Source organism: Macrobrachium rosenbergii, chromosome 37 (assembly GCF_040412425.1).
Source record: "Macrobrachium rosenbergii isolate ZJJX-2024 chromosome 37, ASM4041242v1, whole genome shotgun sequence".
Lineage (NCBI taxonomy): Eukaryota > Metazoa > Arthropoda > Malacostraca > Decapoda > Palaemonidae > Macrobrachium > Macrobrachium rosenbergii.
Window position 1 is genome coordinate 6,659,210 of NC_089777.1, and position 23,289 is coordinate 6,682,498.

General features: G+C 36.3%; 1 protein-coding gene across 1 annotated transcript in view; it reads right to left on the bottom strand.

Annotated features, from left to right (window-relative positions):
- Window positions 1–2,885: 2,885 nt before the first annotated feature.
- Window positions 2,886–23,289, bottom strand: part of Got2 (glutamate oxaloacetate transaminase 2) — a 37,522-nt gene continuing 17,118 nt past the window's right edge. Inside the window, exons 4-10 of the mRNA XM_067081379.1 lie at window positions 22,402–22,485; window positions 19,646–19,783; window positions 11,404–11,547; window positions 9,348–9,459; window positions 8,756–8,912; window positions 8,317–8,476; window positions 2,886–3,273 (exon numbers count right to left, since the gene is read on the bottom strand). Coding sequence (XP_066937480.1) covers window positions 3,151–3,273; window positions 8,317–8,476; window positions 8,756–8,912; window positions 9,348–9,459; window positions 11,404–11,547; window positions 19,646–19,783; window positions 22,402–22,485 — 918 coding nt within the window. The 3' untranslated portion in view covers window positions 2,886–3,150. The remainder of the gene's footprint in view (window positions 3,274–8,316; window positions 8,477–8,755; window positions 8,913–9,347; window positions 9,460–11,403; window positions 11,548–19,645; window positions 19,784–22,401; window positions 22,486–23,289) is intronic.

The following is a 23,289-nucleotide window of genomic DNA, read 5'->3' on the forward strand; positions in this document are numbered from 1 at the left end:
GTACTTCCGCCCCTACCATAGGTAACTGTTACTATAACCGCCTTGCAAAAGTTCAACGGCCAGACTTTCCAGCTTCGCCAAAAATTACCCATATGTAAAGACCTCAGGTTTGTATGTTAGAAAAAAGACAAATTAATTAAAAATTTGTCATTTTAATATCCACCAAATTTTATTATGTGGAGGGGGTCACTCAGTAAATTTTTCCACCAAATTCCATGATATCAGTTCACTGAATTACAGATATTTTGTTAAAATAGACATAAATACATACTTTGGCAGAGATTTCAAGTCTCTGTTTTTTCTAGTTTCTGGCATTTGCTTTAGATCTAGTACAGTACAAGGCACCTGTGATGAGGTTAACCCTTAAACGCCTACTGGACGTATCATACGTCGACTAAAATTGTCTGTTGGGTGCCAAGTGGACGTACCGTACGTCGACTACAAAAAATTTCAACCTTCGGTCAACTTTGACTCGACCGAAATGGTCGAAAAACGCAATTGTAAGCTAAAACTCTAACATTCTAGTAATAGTCAATCATTTACCTTCATTTTGCAACAAATTGGAAGTCTCTAGCACAACATTTCGATTTATGGTGAATTTCTGAAAAAAAAAAAAACTTTTTCCTTACGCTCTGCTGCGGTAACTTGGCGAACATCTTGGAAATTCTTTTTCGTTATTAACTCGGCGAAAATTTCAGAAATTCTTTTGTCATTTTGTCGTAATTTTGCACTGTTTTATATTAGCCGGTACATAAAGTTTTATATATGAAAATGTGTGCAATTTCATGTAAAATACAACAAAATACAACCCATGGTTGTAGCTTTTATCAGTTTGGAAATATTTTCATATAAATCTCGATAACTGCCAAAATTTCAACTTTGGGTCAACTTTGACGAAATGGTAAAAAAAACGCAATTAAATGGTAAAAAAAATGCAATTATAAGCTAAAACTCTTATATTCTAGTAATATTCAATCATTTACCTTCATTTTGCAACAAATTGGAAGTCTCTAGCACAATATTTCGATTTATGATGAATTTTTAAAAAAACGTTTTCCTTACGTCCGCGCCATAAATTCTTTTCATCACGTTGTCGTAATGTTTGCACTGTTTTATATTAGTTGTTACATAAAGTTTTATATATGGAAATGTGCGCAATTTCATGTAGAATACAACAGAAAATAACTCATGGTTGTAGCTTTTATCAGTTTTGAAATATTTTCATATAAATCACGATAACTGCCAAAATTTCAACCTTCGGTCAACTTTAACTCGACCAAAATGGTAAAAAAACGCAATTATAAGCTAAAACTCTTACATTCTAGTAATATTCAATCATGTACCTTCATTTTGCAACAAACTGAAAGTCTCTAGCACAACATTTTGATTTATGGTGAATTTCTGAAAAAAAAAAAAAAACTTTTTCCTTACGTCTGCGCGCGGTAACTTGGCCGAACATCTTGGAAATTCTTTCGTTACGTTGTTGTAATGTTTGCATCGTTTTACATTAGTCGTTACATAAACTTTTATATATGAAAATGTGTGCAATTTCATGTAGAATACAACAGAAAATAATTCATGGTTGTAGCTTTTATCACTTTTGAAATATTTTCACATAAATCACAATAACTGCCAAAGTTTCAACCTTCGGTCAACTTTAACTCGACCGAAATGGTCGAAAAACGCAGTTGTAAGCTAAAACTCTTACATTCTAGTAATATTCAATCATTTACCTTTATTTTGCAATAAATTAGAAGTCTCTAACACAATATTTTGATTTATGGTGAATTTTGAAAAAACATTTTCCTTACGTCCCAAGCGGTAACTCGGCCGAACATCTCAAAAATTCTTTCATCACGTTGTCGTAATGTTTGCACCGTTTTATATTAGTCGTTACATAAACTTTTATATATGAAAATGTGCGCAATTTCATGTAGAATACAACAGAAAATAACTCATGGTTGTAGCTTTTATCAGTTTTGAAATATTTTCATATAATTTATGATAGAAAAAATTCGACCTTCAGTCAACTTTAACTCGACCAAAATGGTCGAAAACTGCAATTGTAAGCTAAAACACTTACAGTCTAGTAATATTCAACCAATTAGCTTCATTTTTCAACAAACGGGAAGTCTCTAGCACAATATTTCGATTTATGGTGAATTTTTGAAAAAAACATTTTTTACATCCTCGTGTTACGGATTCATGCATCATATTGTGATAATATTTTCTCTGTGTTGCTTTGATCATTTTAAAATTTCTTATATACCAAAATCATCGCAATTAAGTGTAAAATACAAAGAAAAAAAATAATCCGTTAGCTTTAACCGTTTTGCTCACAGCGCGATTTGTATAAAATTATATATGAAAAATTTTTTTTGTGCTGTCATATATTTCAATATTTATATATGATAATGATATTTTTTTCATTTCTGATGGTTGCATACTAAACTTCAGGCAATGACAAAAAAAGGAGCCAAAAATGAACTCTTAATCTTAAAAACTAAGCGTGCTGTGATTTTTTGAAAAAAAATTTTTTTCCGGCGGGCGCTTAACTCCCGAACGCTGCCGGCATACGGGAGACGTTTTTGTAAATAGAGGCTCGGCGTTTAAGGGTTAATATTCATTAGAAATCTTGAGAGACCTTTTACCTATTGATGACTGAACATTAGATTAATACCACACTGTACTCGACATTACAGTAGGAGTATTAAAGAGGTTTTTTTAATGGAGCTTAACATTTTTAATTTTGCACATATATATATATATGTATGTATATAAACATGTACACCTAAAATCTTAACAGTGATTAAAATCTTGCCATATCACAGGTCTATGGCAGTTTTACATAAATTAACTCTTAGGTATTAAACTAAAACAACAAATAATTCAACAGCTGGTATGGATTATATTTAATATAAACACCAACTTTTGTAAGGTTCAAATTTATACATTAATTTTATCTACATTATTTCACAGACTCACAGTGGAATCTGTGACATATCACAATGCCCTCACTAAAGAGAGTTAGTTCAAAATATACTGGCAAAACTGCAGGAGAAAATTGATCTTGTTCCCATTAAAAATCCAAAATAGAATTTGCAGCAGTACATTATGAAAAGATTTTGCTGATTTTCATGGCTTATCAGCTTATTTTGTAGCTTGATGCATAGCATGAGCAAGGTAATCAACATTGCTAGATGCAATGCCTGCCACAGAGATACGCCCATCTTTGGTAAGATACACAGAAAACTCTTTGGTCAGTTTTTCAACCTGAAAAAAATAAAAACAAAATTTTATTGCAGACGTATTTATATAAAAATTCACCTAAAATTCATTATAAGTAATACTAAAAAGAAAAGGGGATTTAAAAGTCATTAAACAAAATGACATTCATACAAAGAATACATATTTCTGTTTCACTGTGAATTATAACTTGGCAAAGTAAGTTTTTACTCAAACTCGATCTATCATCACCTGTTTTCAGTTTGGAATAATCTCAAGTGTTAAATCAGCATTTGCATCATTAATTTGTGTTGGTCTTGAGTAAATGATGAAAAAAGAAAATTCAATCTGATTGCTTTCAACAACATTCCTACATACAACCAACAAATTATGTCTGTAAATGCAAACTAAATATTTCCTTCTAAATACTCTTCCTTCCTTGGATTACAGATGAACTGCACATCTGAATACAATTATCCTGTACATTCATGACTGTTTAACATTGGAAAAGTTAACAATACACAATTTATACTAGGTTCCACTTTTTTTGAAGTGCAGGATTTTCTACCATATCTTTTAACTAACAAAGTCAATTAACTTCATACTCTACTGTTTTCACTGCAGAACTTGTAGTATGTTACAGCAGAAAATTTAAAACAAGTATGCTACTGCAGAAAATGTACAACTTTCAATCACACCCATCAATCATACAAGAGCCCTTATTCATGGACCAAATATCCCCAGACATGTATTTTTGGACATGAGCAGAATAACTGAAAGCTATTGTTCTCTCATGCATGCCTTCAACCCTTATCTTCACTGTTTTGCCTAGACTGGATGCAACACTGCAGGAACAAGATTGAAGGTGGGTATGGGAAAGAGATTGGTGCAGTCTTGACTACTGGCAGGCTGAGTTGGCAACCAGAGCAAGAGCCAAAGAAAAATCCACAGAAGACCAACTTCCGGCATGAGCAAATTTTCTGGTATGGCATGTAGCTCATTCATGTGCCTATTAGGTGCTAATACTGATAACACTTTATAAGTGCAAGTACAGAAGGAGCAACACAAAAAAGCTGGTGAAACTACTGACAACCAAGGAGAGGTTTCACTTTAGTAGCTGGATTGACCTTCAAGGTAGCTTCTTTCCAGACACAGAGCTCATCAAAATTTCTCTAGAGTTCCAGCCCTTGTCTTGTAACCTCTGATTACAGAAACTCCTGCGCTTCCTGGAGGTGGCTGTTGTGGAAATGGTGTGAGAGTGAACCAAATGCAACATAGTGTCAAAAAAGAGACTCAAGATTTCAAAATAAACATGGAGCACAAGAGTTACAATGCCCAAAATGTATTACAAGAGCAAAATGGGAAGTGGGAAATATATTGTGAAAGATAGAAAGGTCTTTAAAGTGGAGCATTTCTGTTACCTTGGGGACACACATGACTGGGAAGCAGGAGTTGAGCCATTAGAAGAAGCAGAGACTTATGATTTGTACTCAAGGCCTGTACTATAGTATAGTACGCATTCTGATAAGCAGAAATGTAGGTGGAGAAAAGGAAGGAATTTGAATTTCGAAGAAGTGTGATCATAGAAAGTTCATAGCCGGAGTACAGTGAGATGACTCCATTATGAACGAGGAATCAACTGGTAGACTCAAGAGCGATCTTGAGATGGTCTGGAATGTGATGAGAAGGAATGAGGTAACATGAGGTAACGTTGGTCAAAAAGATATAGAACTAGCAGGAAAAAGACCAGTAGAAAGGCCCAGTAAACCATGTGAAAAGAGGGAATAGATAAAGACCTACATCTAAAGGGAGTTAAGTAGAGAAGATGTGAACAGAGTTTACCTATTCATGTCTAATCCCATAATGGGAAGAGATGACAAAAATTGAATGACAGCTCAATGGTCTGTCTATATGACAGCTTTACCATTCATCAAGTTACTGTGAATTGAGTTCTTTCTTTGTGTATCTTGTGCACTATCTTTACTCCCCTCTGCTCTAGAATTCAATCTGGTGTTCCCTACTGGTCTTCATCCTGCTACTTCCATGCTGTTTTGTTACAGGCAGTATTCTCATTTACAATGGGAATAGGTCCTGACCAACACGGCAGTCCCTGGTTAACAGCGGGGGTTTGGTTATCGGCCGAGCGCTGGTAACTGAAAATCACCACTAAACAAATACAGTAAATGGCATTTACGACACTGAAAGTGACTATGATCCACTTAATGAAGCCGTTAACCAGTTAACAGACCCTTTAAGCAGTTTACCAGCGCCGATAAACCACTTGCCAACACCGAAAATCTGGTTAACATGGTCGTTAACCAAGCACCGTAAAACCAAAACACTGTTAACCAATGCCGCCACTAACCGGGGACTCCCTGTATATGCAATCTTACTAATCAAATAATATACACTGCCCTGAAGTTATCTGTTAACAAAAATTTTATTTTACTGTTAATTGTAATAAATTACAATTCTGTAAACTTAAAATGCAAAAAAAAAAAAAAAAACAATGATAATGATAGCATGTGAATCGAATTACTTTCTCCTGTGTTATAAATATATCTTAAAGGCAACCCAAGGAAGATTAACTTTCTTTTTAAGCAATTTTTTTTTTTATCTTCCACCAGATGAATTTGGTCGACACCAACAATTTAAAAAATATATCGATTTGAACAGAACAAATCATTATCAAATGAGTTTTGAGAAAATTTAATTTTCATATATATCAAAATTAGGTAAATAGCTTACAAATTAACATCTATGATCCAGTTGCAAGTTTTAGCACAATATAATTATGTATTTCTGTACTGTTTATAGTTCATTACGATTTTTGTTTTTCATTTTTATTAATTTACTCAAAAGTGCATAATAATCACCACCACTAAAGGAAGTTACAATGAGCCATGCACTGTTGATGTAACTTAAGGTTGTTTAATGTCCCATGGGCTCCAAGTACACTGCTTTTACTTTTTTTCTGTTCCCCATAGGTATCTCTTCTTTGACTTTATCTTGCTCCAATTTTCACCTCTCATAAAAAATCTTTGGATGGGCCATACGAAAGTCTATGAATGTGACTCAGTGATCCCATTAAAACTGTGTATATAATGATGATGATTATTATTATTATTACTATTTCAGTGTCCCTATACATCTCCATAAAGGCTTTCTATGCCCAAAATACCTAAGATGTACAAATGAAGTGGAGAGGGAGGCACAGCATCCTGTTGTAGTGGATGGGCAGGTCTTAAAAGAGGTAGAAAATTTGTTACCTAACAGTCATATTGACTGTGAAGAAGGTACAGACATGACAGTAACAGCTGAAGAAGCAGAGCTTTTATGTGGATGATCATAGGTTTACCAATAGATTGCAACACATTCATTTGTAAACATTGTTTCTTACTGGCAGAATCAACAAAAACATTAATAAAGGTGTTACCTACGGTAATATATGTTATATACATCCATTATATATTATAAAAGTATGCAATCAAGGGGTAAAATCCAATAAATAAAAATGTTTCCTATGTAATGGCTCGAGTCTCATGAGCAACTGAACAAAGCCATGTTATTATTCTTAAAAGAGAATGCTAGCACGAAGTTACGAAGTATCAACTCAACGAAGCCTTGTTATTATGCCTAAAGAGAATGGTAGCAGGAATTGTCAACCACCAATTGATCAAGCCATGTTGTTATGCGTAAAGAGAATGTTAGCATGAATTGCCAACTACCAACTGAACGAAGCCTTGTTATCCGTAAAGCTCTTGAGATAATCACCAATAGGTGGCAGCACACGTACTGTAAGTCTGTAAATGTGGAATGTGGCGATCCGCTGTAGACGACGATAATGATATTAACACATTTTAATGAAAATATCGATAATAACAACGTAGATATTGATTATAATACTAGCAGTAGTAATTGCGGTGACGGTAAGTGTGATAATGATAAATAATTATAATAAACTTTGTTGTTTTTTAATAGGTTATTAGGATAACACCGAATGTTAGGCTAGGCTACAACATCTACGTGACGTTTCATGTATAATTTCGGCCAAAATTCTTAAATTTTGAGCCTACATTATGTACATAGGACGCAGGGGGATTTTTTAGGCCATTTTTTTTTTTTGTTAAAAAAGTGCGTCTTATACGCCGTCAAATACGGTATGTATTTAATTCAAACCTATAAATAAATAAAAGTAAATAATACGTCATACCTGTAGCCGATTGGCAATGCAAATGGCAGATAAGAAAATGTAAACAGACCAGACAGATGGTTTGAATGCCTACTATAAAAATATTAAATACAGTAATAAAAGTAAGTGTTAATCAAGGAGTTCAAGCATGATAAGATTTCATATGCTAAACGTAATAATAGGTACTATACATGCACATTTTTGGGATAATATAAAATGTATATGTAGGCTAGTCATACTTAGGATATAATATATGATGGATAATATACGGTAGGTACAGAATACATGTACATATGTGGTTGGTCGACTTACGACGAGATCGACTTCCGACCGTTCTGTCAGAACCTAATGCTGTCGTAAGTCGACGACTACCTGTATATGTTCCACAGAGAAATCTACAAATAGATGAAGCTGCAAATTCGGAACCGCGAACAGGTGGGGGTCCACTGTATATGCTAAGATTCAAGCTTACAGTACAGTGAGAATTTCATACTGTGAAGGATAAAGTTGATAAAAGATGTAGTGAGATCCTAAAGACTGTGATGGTTTGGAAATGTGAATGAGAAGGGTAAAAACCATTTAGCCAGTCAGTAAACTAGCAAATATGAAAACCATTAGGAAGGTCCAAAATTCAAACAGACCTACATCAAATGGGAATTCAGTCAAAAAGTGCCAAAGACACTGAAGAAGGCAGAATGAAAGCCATTAGAAATCTAAAAATCAAATAGACTGTACATCAAATGGGAATTCAGTCAGAAAGTACAAAAGATAGTGAAGAAAACTCATTTCATATCGAAGTAAATGGAAATTGTTTGAAACTTCCCCAAAGTATTCAAAATAAAATTATACAGAAAATATGGCAACAACTTTATTAACTACTAATATTTAAAGCAACTTACCTGGTCAGGTGTCATTCCAGTGAAACAGAACATACCAATTTGTTCTGTGATATGGTTCCAGTTCCTGATGGATCCTTCCTTTGCAAGATTGTCCTTGAGTTTCTGTCTCATGGAAATAATACGATCTGCCATTCCTTTTACATCTTCCAGCCAAATAGCACTGGAATTAAAAGTTTTCACAATGTTAGCCTCCACTTGAGTTTTTGTTAAGTATATAATTCTTACTACAACCCAGAAATCAGTGATTTACCAAAGCAATAAAAAATCGATTAACTATTGTGCAAGCCTCTCAATTTTCAAAAGATAACATCAGCACTGATTTACAGTGATATTGCCACAAGAAAACATTATGTAAACCTAAATTAAGACAACCAACACAAGAAATTAAAAATTATAAATCACTGGAGTAAAACTGTACGAAAGGAAAGCGAATACGTACTGTAATTCAGGATTACTAAGAATAGTTGCAACAATACGGGATCCATGAAGAGGGGGGTTAGAATACATTGGACGAATAAGGATCTTCACCTGGGACATAACACGAGCAGCTTCATCTTTATCATTACAGATGATAGAGAAAGCACCAGCTCTCTCACCTGTTGAATGAAAGAAAAGATCAGATAGAATTCAATACTTTATGTACTGTATTCACTCCAAATTTAATTAGTGAAACATTCAGTCTTAAAGCTAACTGGTGAATATCATATCTGTGTTCTGGGAGACTTTCTTGAGTACATTTAGTGTACTAGTTTAGAGAAAGACTGATAACTAAATTTCTGTTCCATTTTAAAAATTAACCATAATGGCTATGATTACCTCTTTCCCTCATAAGAAAGATAAGGCCACGTAAGGTTTGTCAACAAAGCAATACATAGAAAAATAGAGTGAATACATGGGACAAAGCCCTAGGTAATCTAGTTCTGAGAAACTACACTGGGCCAAGTTAAGGCTACATAGCACCATGCAAGAAACACTGATGTTACCCTTTAGGGATATCAAGTTATAAAAATATAATTCAAGTTACAACGCACCATACAATCCCATATTTTTGGAAAATGACTGAGAAAGACAAAGCTTGTGTCCATCTGCCAGGAATTTTCTAACTGCATATGCATCCCTTGCCACCTCTCCAGAAGCAAAGCCCTGAAATTAAAAATTACTTTTAAAGGGTATGAATATGTCTAACCGCTCAAAATTAAAAATGACTTTTAAAGGGTATAAAATTGTCTGACCCCTTTAAGGGTATGAATATGTCTAACCCCTCAAAATTAAAAATGACTTTTAAAGGGTATGAAATTGTCTGACCCCTCAAAATCTAATAAGTAAATATTTGTTGTGCTTGGTGAATAAGGAATCTCAGTTCCTTACTAAGTAGTAAAAATTACTTAGGGCAAATCTGAAGGTTTCAATAACCAAATGAACACCATGTCAACATTAATTGAACAAATACCAAACACCTAAAGTCTAATCACCTCCTGTTTGTTTTCAATTAAACTTGTGAGTCTGCTAAATAAACACACACTGTCAGCATGACACAGGGTTGGCAGAAACCAATGGTTTTTTTAAAAAAACCAAAAGCCATGGTTTTTTTTTTTTTTTTTTAAACCATGGAATATGGTTTTTTTCTGGTTTAATTAATTCCTGTGCTACTCAGTATAAAACTTCAGATATTTAGATGATATTCACACAAATCTGTGTGCCTACATGTGTTTGACATACCATTATCCATACACTGTAAATATTAAAAAAAAATTAAAAGTTTCCATTGTCATTTATCTCCATATCTCGTAGAAATTAGAACACTTTAGTTACAAGTGGAAATCTTTGGTTATATGAAATACTTCAGTTAATGGTATTTATTTTTGTATATTTTTTGTTTATTTGATATCAATCACCAAATGGTATTTATTTTTGTAAATTTTTTCTTTATTTGATTCATATTCAGTTTTTGTTTATATATACAGTACCTCTTTTGCATTAAAAAAAAATCAAATTATTTACCAATTTCTTTTAACCTAAATATCCGAAGTTTACCACTAGTATTAATATGTTCAGTTATTTCTTATGTCACGTGTGGTTTGCAACACAAATAATATGCTCTAAGATATGACTTTGAATGTACTAGTAGGTTAAACATTATGTTAAGTACAAAAAATTAATATCTCAAAAAGGTGTGGAGGAAGCATAAAAACCTTAACAAAATAAAAAAAGCAAAGAAAAATAAAAAAAAAACATTAAAAAGTTTTAAAATACATAAAAACCAAAAAACCATGGTTTTTGTTTTTTACTGGTTTAAACCATCTGGTTAAAATGGCCAACCCTGGCATGACATTATAGGATTCTAAGAAATAAACAATGCAGGTAACATAAGGCAATTGAAAACAAGACCCAAGTTCCAATGATATGCTGAAAATCTACTCCTCACTTATCAACATGCTCAGTTTCCAAAGACCAAGTCATTTTTTTCATTAACTGAAATGCATGTTATCCTATGGCAGTGCCAGAGAGTACCATATAAAATTTCTTCGGTATTTTGTGACGATTTTTTATATTCAGTACAATCTACAATACTGTGAAGATCTTCAAAACTACCACACCTCTAATAGTAATCCACACCATTCAAGCATAGGCTAAACCAAGCACAACCCTACTGACTGGCTATCCATTTAAAGAATTCTTATTTAACTAAATAGATTCTTTTTGTATTCACAAGCATTTTATTGAAAACCTTATGTTATATACACAGACCTTTTACTATAAACCTTTATATAAGATGTTTTCTTAACATCCTATATATGCAGTAAGCACTTGACAATATGTTTTATATGATCCTGGTTGCTTCCTATGGAAAAAAATATCCAAAATGGCAACAACATTAGCCTCTAACACAGGATGTCAGAATCCTCCTAAAGCTCTTCATTAAACAGACCTACTTTTTCCCTTTCCCTTTCCACAGCTCAACAAGAACAAAATATTAATAGAGAGCTTTTATGGCACTTTAACAAAAAATTCTAATGAAATACTATCATGCAGAAAAATTTTTTTTTTTCGGTAAGTCACAAGGTTACAATTCACATGTAATCTTACCTGATATGCCATGTCAAAGAACGGGAAAAGTTTCTTCTTCTTAATAAGCTGACTCATCTCATCCCACTGCTCTGGCTTGGGGTCAACACCAGTTGGGTTGTGAGCACAAGCATGAAGCATAATCAAGCTTCCCTCAGGAATTTTCTGCAAGAGAATAGTTTATACTGAAGTATTCAACAAATAATATATTACTTTTCAAACATATATTGCAATTTCTCTAAGATTAAAACAAATATCAACTGCAATGGTAAAACCTCAGGGTTCAGTAACAGTGCCTAGTCACTGGTGTAGAAGTAGAAATCTATTTAATAAAGAAGGAAATCCTATATTATTGATAAATACCTTTTTATTACAGAAAAATTAAGCACTCAGAGGATGTGATAGGCTTGTTATTTCAAGTTATTTCTTCATACTTTTCAGCTCATTTGTGGCTGACTATACCATACCGTCACAGGTTCATTCATAACAAATAGGAATAAAAAGATATGCATCAAAATAAGTGTCCAAAGACCTGTCCAATCATTTAATTCTCCCAAAAGTACAAAAACATTTAGTTTCAAATAGAATACTAAATGATAAATCCTCTACATCTGAAATAGCACTATAAATGTTTTAGAATTTTTTATGTACAGTATTTATGTTTTTGTCAAACAAATTTTTACCCCATTATTACTCTTAAAAGTCAAAACATAAAACCTCATGGTAAAACAACTGATTCACAGTAGCAAGTACCTGCACTACATACAAGATTGTTGTTTACCATGATTCCACATCCCTAAATGAATGAGTCTTGAGTATTACTGACTGCTCTGGAATCAACAAACCCCACAGTACTTTATTTATTCTATTACTACAACTGCAACAGAATTGTTTTCTAGGCACACACATAAGCCATAATTGGCTTTTTGTAAAAATGTTTATACTCAAACTGACAATATGTCACACGGAATTACACAACCCTTACTGCCCGAGTTCAAAGAATACTCTACTTTCTGATGCTGCTTTAATAAAGAAGACCACATTTTCAAAACAGCATCCTTAAAAACTGACATTGAGAGATGATGGCAGCAGCATTCCTCTACTTAAGTTGAAAAATGATAACAACCCCTAATATTATCCTGCAAATAATTGCCAATGGCCAAAAGTACTGACTTACTTGACTCTCATACCCATTTTTATGAAGTTACAGGGTACCTGTACACTACAACACAAGGATATTTTTGCGTTTTAATATAAGTAATGAAAATATAGTACACTGTCCTTGGTTAATGAAATGTGTAAGTATCAATGATTATATCTTCTCATGCATAACAAAACCTAAGTTACAATGACTCGATACATCATAAAAGTGACATTTTTATAATAAAATGAAGTTTTATAAATACTTACCAAGTAATTACATAGCTAACAATTTCTATTAACCGGCACCTATAATTTGAAAATTCACGGTAGCAATTCTTTTGTTTGTTATGGTGTAAGTAGCTAGTCTCACCCACTTTTGGGGAAGAAGAACAACAACACAGCAAGAAGGATCAATTTGTTTATGCCGTAATGTCCATGGTCCATGAGAGGGGAGGAAGGAGGGCTCCCACTCTGTAATTAACTTGGTAAGTATAAGGATCAATTTGTTTATGCCGTAATGTCCATGGTCCATGAGAGGGGAGGAGGGAGGGCTCCCACTCTGTAATTAACTTGGTAAGTATAAGGATCAATTTGTTTATGCCGTAATGTCCATGGTCCATGAGAGGGGAGGAGGGAGGGCTCCCACTCTGTAATTAACTTGGTAAGTATATATAACAATTATAAAATGTCATTTTTATATAAGAAACTTACCAAGTAATTACATAGCTGACTCCCACATTGATAGGCGGTGGGCTTTGTGGACTTATTCTGCCTCAAGTATTAAAAGTAATAATTTCAGAATAGAAAGGAGTAGTTAACATCAATACCATGTTTGTTCTTCCTTACCTGGTAAGAAAGCTGCTGCAGGAAGATACTGCCTCTAGTGGCGCTCATCTTACCCCGTAGAGGTGTGGCGGTATAGCCAAGTGTCACCTGCTACATAAGTGCGGACCTCGCAGCGAAGGACTTCTCCGAACGCTAGCAAAGCATAGAAAGTTTGCCCCTGCCCTGGGCGCAGTGCCGACACACAACACCAGATGACAACGCTGATACTTACACCAAAAGATTAAAAACACCATCACCCAACCATTAAAAGACCTGGAGAGTGTCCCAGTACAGAGTACCCCCAAGCTCCCCTAAAACTCAACACCAGATTTCAAAGGCGAAGAGTAATGATGGAAGGAACGCTTCCTATACTTCCTTCACAGCACTGTGCCAGCCACCAATAAAGGACCCAAGGTACTGCAATCACTAAAAACTATTTCAACATCACGTAGATAATGCGCCAATAAACTGACTTACATCTCTAATAAGTGGACTGGAGAATGGAGGTAAGAGAAAGATTATATCTGAATGATAAGGACATAGCATCAGCTCTAATCTCATGCGCTCTTACTCTCAGAACGGGAAGAAGATCTTCTCCCACTTGTGAATGTGACTCGCGAATGAGATCTCTTAGAAAGAAAGAGAGGGCATTCTTCGAGAAAGGTCGTGAAAGGTTCTTCACTGAACACCACAGATAATCGGACGGACCTCCTATCTTGTCATTCTTATACCTTAGATAGGTTCTTAATGCTAAAAGAACGAGGCCAAGGTTTGGCTGGGTTCTCGTTCTTAGCAAGAAAACCAAGAGTAAAGGAGTAAAATAATCACATCCCCATTAGAGAAACCGACTCTCCTATCCAGAGCCTCGATCTCACTTACTCCCTTGACTGTAGCCAAGACTACTCGGAACAAAGTCTTCTTAGGTAAGTTCCTCAGCAAAGCAGAATCAATAGGTTCAAAGGGTAAACCTGAAAGCCATTTAAGTACCACATCCAGGTTCCATGATACTTGCTCTAAATCTTTGCGCTTCGTCGTATCGAACGATTTAATAAGTTAGGATAAATCCCAATCCGAAAAAATATCCAGGCCACTATGCCTGAATACAGAGCCTGACATTGCTCTGTAACCTTTGATAGTGGATGAGGACAAACCTTTAAAAGTTCTCAGGAACAATGGAAAACTGGCAATCTCTATCAAAGATGTCTTACAAGAAGAGACGTGATTTACTCAACACAGCTTTGGTAGACATTGGCTGAAGACTGTCTCCTGCATCCAGAGATAACTTCTGCAACAGCTCTCGAAAATCCCTTAACTCTGAGGAGTTTCTTGATAGTTTGAATCCTGTCAGCACTAGCATGGATAACCCCTGATGGAATCACCTGAGGTTGGGTTGCCTGAGAAGCTTGTGTTGTTGAGGAAGTAGTCTTGGGAAATCGGACAGGAGACTTATCAGGTCCAGAAACCAATCCCTTAGAAGCCAAAAAGGAACTATGAGAATCACCAGAGCATTCTCGTGAGACCTGAATTTGTTTATCCTTTCCCTTACCATCCCGAAGGAGGGAATGCATATAGGCTCTTGTTGGACCAGTCCAACAGCATGGCATCCATTGCCTATGCTGCAGGATCTGGAACTGGAGAACAATAAAGTGGAAGGCAGTGATTTTTGGAGGTCTCATAAAGGTCTATTGTCAGCCTTCCCAACAGCTTCCACAGCTCTAAGCATACCAATGGATCCAACTTCCATTCCTTGGGAATCACCTGGTTGCTGCGACTCAGCTGGTCCTCTAGGATGAGCCCAGAGAAGAAGGCCCCATGCCGCCTCGCAGAGGGAGAAGGAGTGAGTTCCCCCTTGCTTGTTTAGGTAGGCCAGGGCAGTCATATTGTTCGAGTGTACTGCAAAGGTCTTGCCCTGAACTTCCGAAGCGAAGGCTTGTAATCCTAGACTGATCACAGTCAGTTCTTTCAAGTTTATGTGCCAACTTTTCTGTTCCATCGTCCACCTTCCGGAGACTTCCTTGTCCCCCAGGATCACGCCCCAACCTAAATCGGATGTGTCTGCATAGAAGCTCAGGTCGGGGTTCAGAAGAAAGTGACTTCCCTTCTAGTAGCTTGTTTTCAGACTGCCACCAAAGCAAGTATTTCTTGATGTCCTGGGTGATTGGGAACACAAATGAGTCTAGATATTTCTTCGGTCCCAATTGTCTCTGAGGTAAAACCGTAGTACTCTCATGTGAAGTCTCCCCAGGGAGACAAATTGCTCAATGGAAGCCAGTGTTCCTAGGAGGCTCATCCACTTGTTGGCTGAACGCATTTGGAGAGAGAGAAACTCGTTTACTGTCTCTAGACAGGATTCTATCCTCTTGGGTGCAGGAAAAGCCTGAAAAAGATGAGAATTCAAACTCACTCCCAAATATACTATCAGTTAAGATGGAATTGGCCGAGACTTTTGAAGGCTGATCAAAAGTCCCAACTCTTTCGCTAGGAAAAGCACCCCTTGAATATCCCCTGTGCGAGCTTTTTTTGTGGGAGAACAAATGAGCCAGTCGCTCAGATAGAGTGCAATGCTGACGCCAACATGCTATCGGAGCGAGAATGCAGGTAAAAACCTGAGTGGCAGTCAAAAATCTGAAGCATAGTGCTCAGAACTGAAAAATCTGGTTCCGGAAAATGAAGCGAAGGTACCTCCTCAAGTCTGGATGTATGGGGACATGGAAGTATGCATCTTGCATGTCTATGGAGACCATCCAGTCACCGTGACGAATGGATACAAGAATTGAGTGGTTTGTCTCCATTCTGAATTTTGTCTTCCATACAAAGACATTCAGGGCGCTGACATCTATAGTCTCCTTAGCGTACTTGGTATCTCTGTTTCTAACTTACTAGTGGACTGTGGATACTCTTTCCTTCCTAAGACCTTGGCCAGTTATAATTTTGCTATGCTTTATTATTTTATCATTTGAAGTTACATTGGTCTACCTTTAGGAATTAAAGGGTTCATTAATTTATTATTCATTTGTTTGAGGGATGATGCTTCATTTTGGGGAGATATCCATTGTTCCTTGTGTTGACCCAGGATTAATCCTTTAATGGACTGGGTCAATCCAAGACTACTGACAAAACTATAATTGTTTCTTCCTTGCCATCGCCTCAAGACAAACGCAGATATGGCAGCATGTGAGGAAAGTGGTGTCACATTGTCTTAATTAATATTTTCATATTCTATTTCTAACAATATTATTATCATACAACTGCCCTCAGTTATCATGAGCTGTGCTTCTTAAATAAAGCCTTTTTTTTTTTTTAAAAACAAAAGAGAGTCTTCAATAGCCTTATTTGCACAATGAGGAATGTAGATTTGGCATCGCTCTCTCACCCCCGCAAGACCCTCCTTTGACCAAGTACGCTGGGTAGACTATGGCACTGGTCTCCATCCTCCTGAAGATTTTGGAACCACAAATAGGCGATTGTAAAACCCCCGATTCTACATCTGTGACTTCCTCTATCGCTCTTTTTTGAAGAAGAACAGAAACTTCCTCTGAGAGGGCCGAAAACCTTCTTGAGCCTATCGAATAGGCAGTCAAAGCGATGGGTTTCTTGACTAAGGGTGGATAATCTTCAAAGGGAATCGAGTATCCGTTCTTGAGGATTTCTGCTACCCACTGTTCTACACCTCTCTTGCTCCATTCTTCCCGTAAAAGGAGCCTGGCACCCACTGCTGCATGGGGAAAACTTTCCTAACTTTTTGGATGAAGGTTTGGTTGAAGACTTCTTGATGGCCTTGGAGGAGAAACGGATGTTAGCACAAGGCCTGCACTGAAACCTTTGCCTGGAGCCTCGAAAGGGCTGGCTCTGCGCAGGAGAGGAAGACTTGGCACTGAAGATGTTCTCTTGAGCGCCTTAGAGGGCTGAGCCGGGAGATCTTGCGTTGACTTTTTTTGCAAGTCTGAAGCGATACCATTAAGCACCGACTGAGGGAAACATGAAGTCATGCACTAGAGGAAAGAAGAGAAGAGCCCATTTCTGTGCTGACATGACCCCTTTGGAGGTATACAAGCACCAAGGAGGGAACTTCTCCAGTAACTTAATACAAGTACCACCTCCTCAATAAACACAAAGGAGGATAACAAAACACAGCCTTCCCCTGTTCTCTCTTGTCTGCTAAACTACACTCTACTTCATTCATGGCCGCCTTAGCTGAAGTAGAAAGCACCAATTTGGGGAGATTGGAAGATTCAGACTGAAGATTGCTCATCTGAAAAGCCGAAGCCGGAGAGAGAAGGAGCCGCTGGAGAGAAGAAGTCAGGAAAGGAGCAAAGCAGGAAGCGCAAAAGGGCTGAATATGCTGCAGTAGGAGGTATCCTCTTCCTGATCCTGACTCGCTTCATCAGCTGACAAGACTGGAGATGTGGGGTGCATGTACCACGCTCGGTGGAGGAGGTTGAGGTTTCAAAAATCTCAAAATGTTGACTAGGAGCTGCTGTATAGGAGCCAGAGCCGGGTCTACAACCACTGGCGCCGCAGAAGAAAATGCTGTCGCCATACAATAAGAAGGATGATCGATCGTCGATGGCCACTCAGAAGTTACTGGAAGTTCTTGGGCAACTGGGCACTCAGAGGATACAGAGCGCTTGGGAGCCAATGGGTGTTCAGAAGCTGCTACATGCCTGGCTGCTACTGGAAGTTCTGGCGTCGATGGAAGCTCTGGCACCAAAGGGAGTTCTGGCGCCGGTGGGCGCTCTGGTGCCAACTGGGGTTCAAGCACTACTGCCAAAACTGCTGCCCCGCAAGAAGAGGAGGAGGATGCTCTATCATAGAAGTGTGCTCAGAAATGGCCGACAGCTCGGGTGATATAGGCGCTCCGACGAAACTCGTCTCCATTTGGACTGATCAGAGTCCAACAAATGAAGCTTGGCGGGCGAAACTTCTGGCAAAAAATGCTCTGGACTGTCCCAAAAACTACAAGAGGGAACAGCCTCTCTCACTTTCTTACAAGGCACCTGAGGGATGCTAGACACATCCACTGCAGATCTCTTCAGCGGTCTAGATTCATCCTTGAAATGCCACTGTCACTGCAATCGGGACTCGACTCTTCAGAACTGGAGGAAAGATAGTGCACATCTGAGAAAATGCCTTTCCAACAGCTTTTTTTCATTACCTGGGAATCTGCAACAGGTGCGACTGAGGGGACAACTGCCTGTGGGCAGACCCCACCAACCTTCCCTGGGCCTCGGGTATGCCTTCTCCCAAGTGCGAGGGAGTATGTCAGAGATGGACCTTCACCTAAGGTAGTTGGCGGGACAGACAGCCAGCTCCTCCACTAACACTTCGCTATGAGTACTACGTTCACGGTTCAAAATTTGACAAATTGAATCACCCAACTGAGACTCAGAATGAATTAATAATTTAAACTCACGATCAAGTTTCGCTTCAAGAGTGACAACGGCATTGGGGTTGGAAGTATGAGAGCCGGGAATGGGAACAGGCTATATAGCTGAAGGAATGGGGTTTGGGAACATAACAGAAATTACAGGAACATCAGATGAAGACATCAAAGAATGCTGACTAGCTAAAGACTTGTCACTCCTAGCATTAGCTTTCCTAATTCTGTCTCTTTCCAACTTGGAAAGGTGAGAAGTTAAAATCTTCCACTGTCTAGGGTTCCAGTCAACACATTCAGCAGTTTAGATCTATAGAGCACACTTGGCCACTGCAACTAGCACACAGAATGTAAGTCATATTTGGGGGAAGTCAATCTCGTATTGCAGCCTTTGCTGCAATATCGAGTGCTAGGTGTATTTGCGTCAGACATCGTCAAAGCAAGTGACAATTAAGTCTCAAAAAAAAAAAAAATTAAAAAGTCAAAATTCGGTAAACTGTCTAATTTAAGTCAACCTAAATAAATGCCAAAAAGCAATCAAATCATCGAAAATGCTTCACCAATACTTCTGGGAAAATAACCAGTAAAGCCTACAAAAATCCAAATTTACTCTGCGGCTCGCAACATTCGTCGAAAGCCGGAAGAATTAAATTGATACTTCCCGCTGTGTTGTTCCTCTTCTTCCACGAAAGTGGGTGGGGCTAGATATTTACACCAAAACAAACAAAAGAATCGCTACCGTGAATTTTCAAATTTTAGCTGCCAGTTATAAGAAATTATTAGCTATGTAATTACCTGGTAAGTTACTTATATAAAACTTACTTTATCTTTAAAACAATCCACATGCATCAAGAATCTTACAACTCCACATAAAGTTTACTTTGAGAGGAAAACATTAAAACTTGGTGAAATACATACCGCAATATCCTCTAATGCACCAGCAAAGTCAAAGCCACAAGTACTAGGATCATAGTATCGGTATTGCTGTACATCCATATTAACGTGCTTGAAAATGGGCACGTGGTTACCCCATGTAGGCTTGGGCAGCCAAACAACCTGTTAAAGAGACAAAATTACCTACACTGTACCTTGAAAGGAAAATTTCCATATTAAAATGACACAGTACTCTTCATCACAGGTAACCAACACTGAATATGGTATATTTTATGACAAGTAACCAACACTGAATATGGTATATTTTATAAGTCCCTCAGCCTCACAACAGGGAAATATATGTGTGAAAATATTAAAGACACTAAATATAGCACAGCCTATTTTTTAAGATGTTAATGTTACTATAATACTGTATCAGTATTTTATTTCTTGATAAATGCACAGAACAATATTAACCCTTAAACGCCGACTGGACGTATCGTAGGTCGACTAAAATTGTCTGTCGGGTGACGAGTGGATGTACCTTACGTCGACTACAAAAAATTTCAACCTTTGGTCAACTTTGACTCGACCGAAATGGTCGAAAAGCGCAATTGTAAGCTAAAACTCTTACATTCTAGTAATATTCAATCATGTACCTTCATTTTGCAACAAACTGGAAGTCTCTACCACAATATTTCGATTTATGGTGAATTTTTGAAAAAAAACTTTTTCCTTACATCCGTGCGGTAAATCGGCCGAAAATTTCAGAAATTCTTTCGTCATTTTGTCATAATTTTTGCACCGTTTTATATTAGCCGTTACATAAAGTTTTATATATGAAAATGTGTGCAATTTCATGTACAATACAACAAATAACAACCCATGGTTGTAGCTTTTATCAGTTTGGAAATATTTTAACATAAATCACGATAAGTGCCAAAATTTCAACCTTCGGTCAACTTTGACTTGACCGAAATGGTCGAAAAACACAATTGTAAGCTAAAACTCTTACATTCTAGTAATAGTCAATCATTTACCTTCATTTTGCAACAAATTGGAAGTCTCTGGCACAATATTTCGATTTATGGTGAATTTTTGAAAAAACTTTTTCCTTACGTCCGCGCGCGGTAACTCGGCCGAACATCTCAGAAATTCTTGCGTCACTTTGTCGTAATGTTTGCACCGTTTTATATTAGTCGTTACATAAAGTTTTATATATGAAAATGTGCGCAATTTCATGTAGAATACAACAAAAAACAACTCATGAACTCATGGTTGTAGCTTTTATCAGTTTTGAAATATTTTCATATAAATCATGATAAATAGAAAAAATTCGACCTTCGGTCAACTTTAACTCGACAGAAATGGTAAAAAAACTGCAATTGTAAGCTAAAACACTTACAGTCTAGTAATATTCAATCAATTACCTTCTTATTTGCAACAAACAGGAAGTCTCTAGCACAATATTTCAATTTATGGTGAATTTTTTTTTTAAACTTTTTTTACGTCCGCGCGTTACGAATTCATGCATCATTTTGTGATAATATTTTCTCTGTGTTGCTTTGATCGTTTTACAATTTGTTATATACCAAATTCATCGCAATTGAGTGTACAATACAAAGAAAAAAAATAACTCATTAGCTTTAACCGTTTTGCTCACAGCACGATTTGTATACAATTATATATGAAATTTTTTTTCGCGGTCATATATTTCAATATTTATATATGATAATGATATTTTTTTCATTTCTGATGGTTGCATACTAAACTTCAGGCAATGACAAAAAAAGGAGCCAAAAATGAACTCTTAATCTTAAAAACTAAGCGTGCTGTGATTTTTTGAAAAAAACTTTTTTTCCACTTCGGTGCTAACTCCTGAACGCCGCCGGCATATGGTAGACACTTTCGTAAATAGAGGCTCGGCGTTTAAGGGTTAAGTACTGCATTACTGTTATATCTTTATTTTTAGTGAACACTAAATATCAAAAAATTTCTGATAAACTTAATGGCATTACCACACAAACTAAAATTACCTAGCCTACTACAAGACTGTTGCAGCATTCCAACATGTGAGTTTTACAGAATCCATATCCACAAAATGATACAAATAAAAAGGTCGAACACATTATGTGACAGTAAATATTACGGTAATATTAAAAAAAAATAAAAAAATAAAACACTTAAACATTCTAAATTGAGTACGTCACTCTTTATAATTTAAAATCTAATATTCATATTACTTATTCAAGACATTAGTAATATAAAATCTTAAACAAAATAGTTTCTCAAAATATGTAGTAGTAATTATAAAAAAATATGAGAATATTGGTCTAAATTAATATATCATGGTTTGCTGCTAACACATCTAATCTAAACAGTACAGTATATTTGCATCTATTCATATATAAAAATAAAACATCAGTACCTAAATACATAATGTAAACAGGCTCCAAAGAAAACCTATGACCATATCACATGACACATCTATGTAAAATATTCCCTCTCTTTACCCTAAAAAAATCTGACAAAATACTTCCATACTAACTGTAATGCAAATTTCTGTCTTCATTCTAATTTCTCTAGTGCAACAGGAACACCATTTTACTGGCTAAAGGAAAATATATACAACTTCGTACCAAAAACACTAATATGTGACATCCTTTTAAAAAGAAAAAATGAAGGAAAGCTTTTGTTTTAAAACTTTATCTTCTGAAGGTACTTTTACAAATCACAACCATAATACACAAGAAAACAATAAAAAAAATCCAATAAAAATAATTTGATGTTCAATACTTTACCTTTGGTCCTGGGAAGAACTTTGAAAGGAAGGTGGAACCAATTCTCAATGCACCTGTGCCAGAAATACCTTGCACTGTCACATTCTGTAAACAATTACAATAACAAAGTAATACACAATCCTCCATATTTACAATTAAAACATTTCAAAAAAGGATTTATTCAGTTGAAAAGATTGACTTTTCAAAATGACAAATTTTTTAATCAATTTGTACTTTTCATAGCTAACAAACCTGTAGTTTTAACTTATGGATAATTCTTCTAGTGCCAGCTGGAAAAACAGTAAAAGAACCTAAACAAGGAATTGGTGGCAGTGAGATAGGCTGATAGGCCTAGGTGGCAACTGTCAAGCTCCTTCGCGTATGAAACAAAGAGATGATACCTCAGTTTCTTCTAGCCCAGGTAACTTGATTGAGGGATGGCTAGAGGTGGGCCCTATAAGTTAAGACTGCAGGTTTGTTAGCAATTAAAAATACAAATTGATTAAAAAATTTGTCATTCGTTCATATGCAGAACAAACCTGGGTCTTAACTTATGGATAGACTCACTTTTGGAGGGAGGAAAGCAAGCTTGAAACTGATTGGAATATTCAGCACCCCGGTAACTCTTCCTGGCTTATTGAAGCCTATGGAAGGGAACAAAACCTCTGGCATGATAAATAAGTGATTATTTAACAGCCTGACTTCTGGGCCTTCATACAATGTGATGGGACAATGTAGAATGAAGTTAAGGGGCACACTGATCGCCGAATTTCGAGGAATTATAGATTTTTAGTTTTTTACAGTTTTGGACTGGTATATGTCTAAATAAACATTTCCTGAAATATTACTACTAAGAAAATTTTTGTTAAGTGGGTTTTTTTTTACATTTTTGTTCACTGCATTTACCAG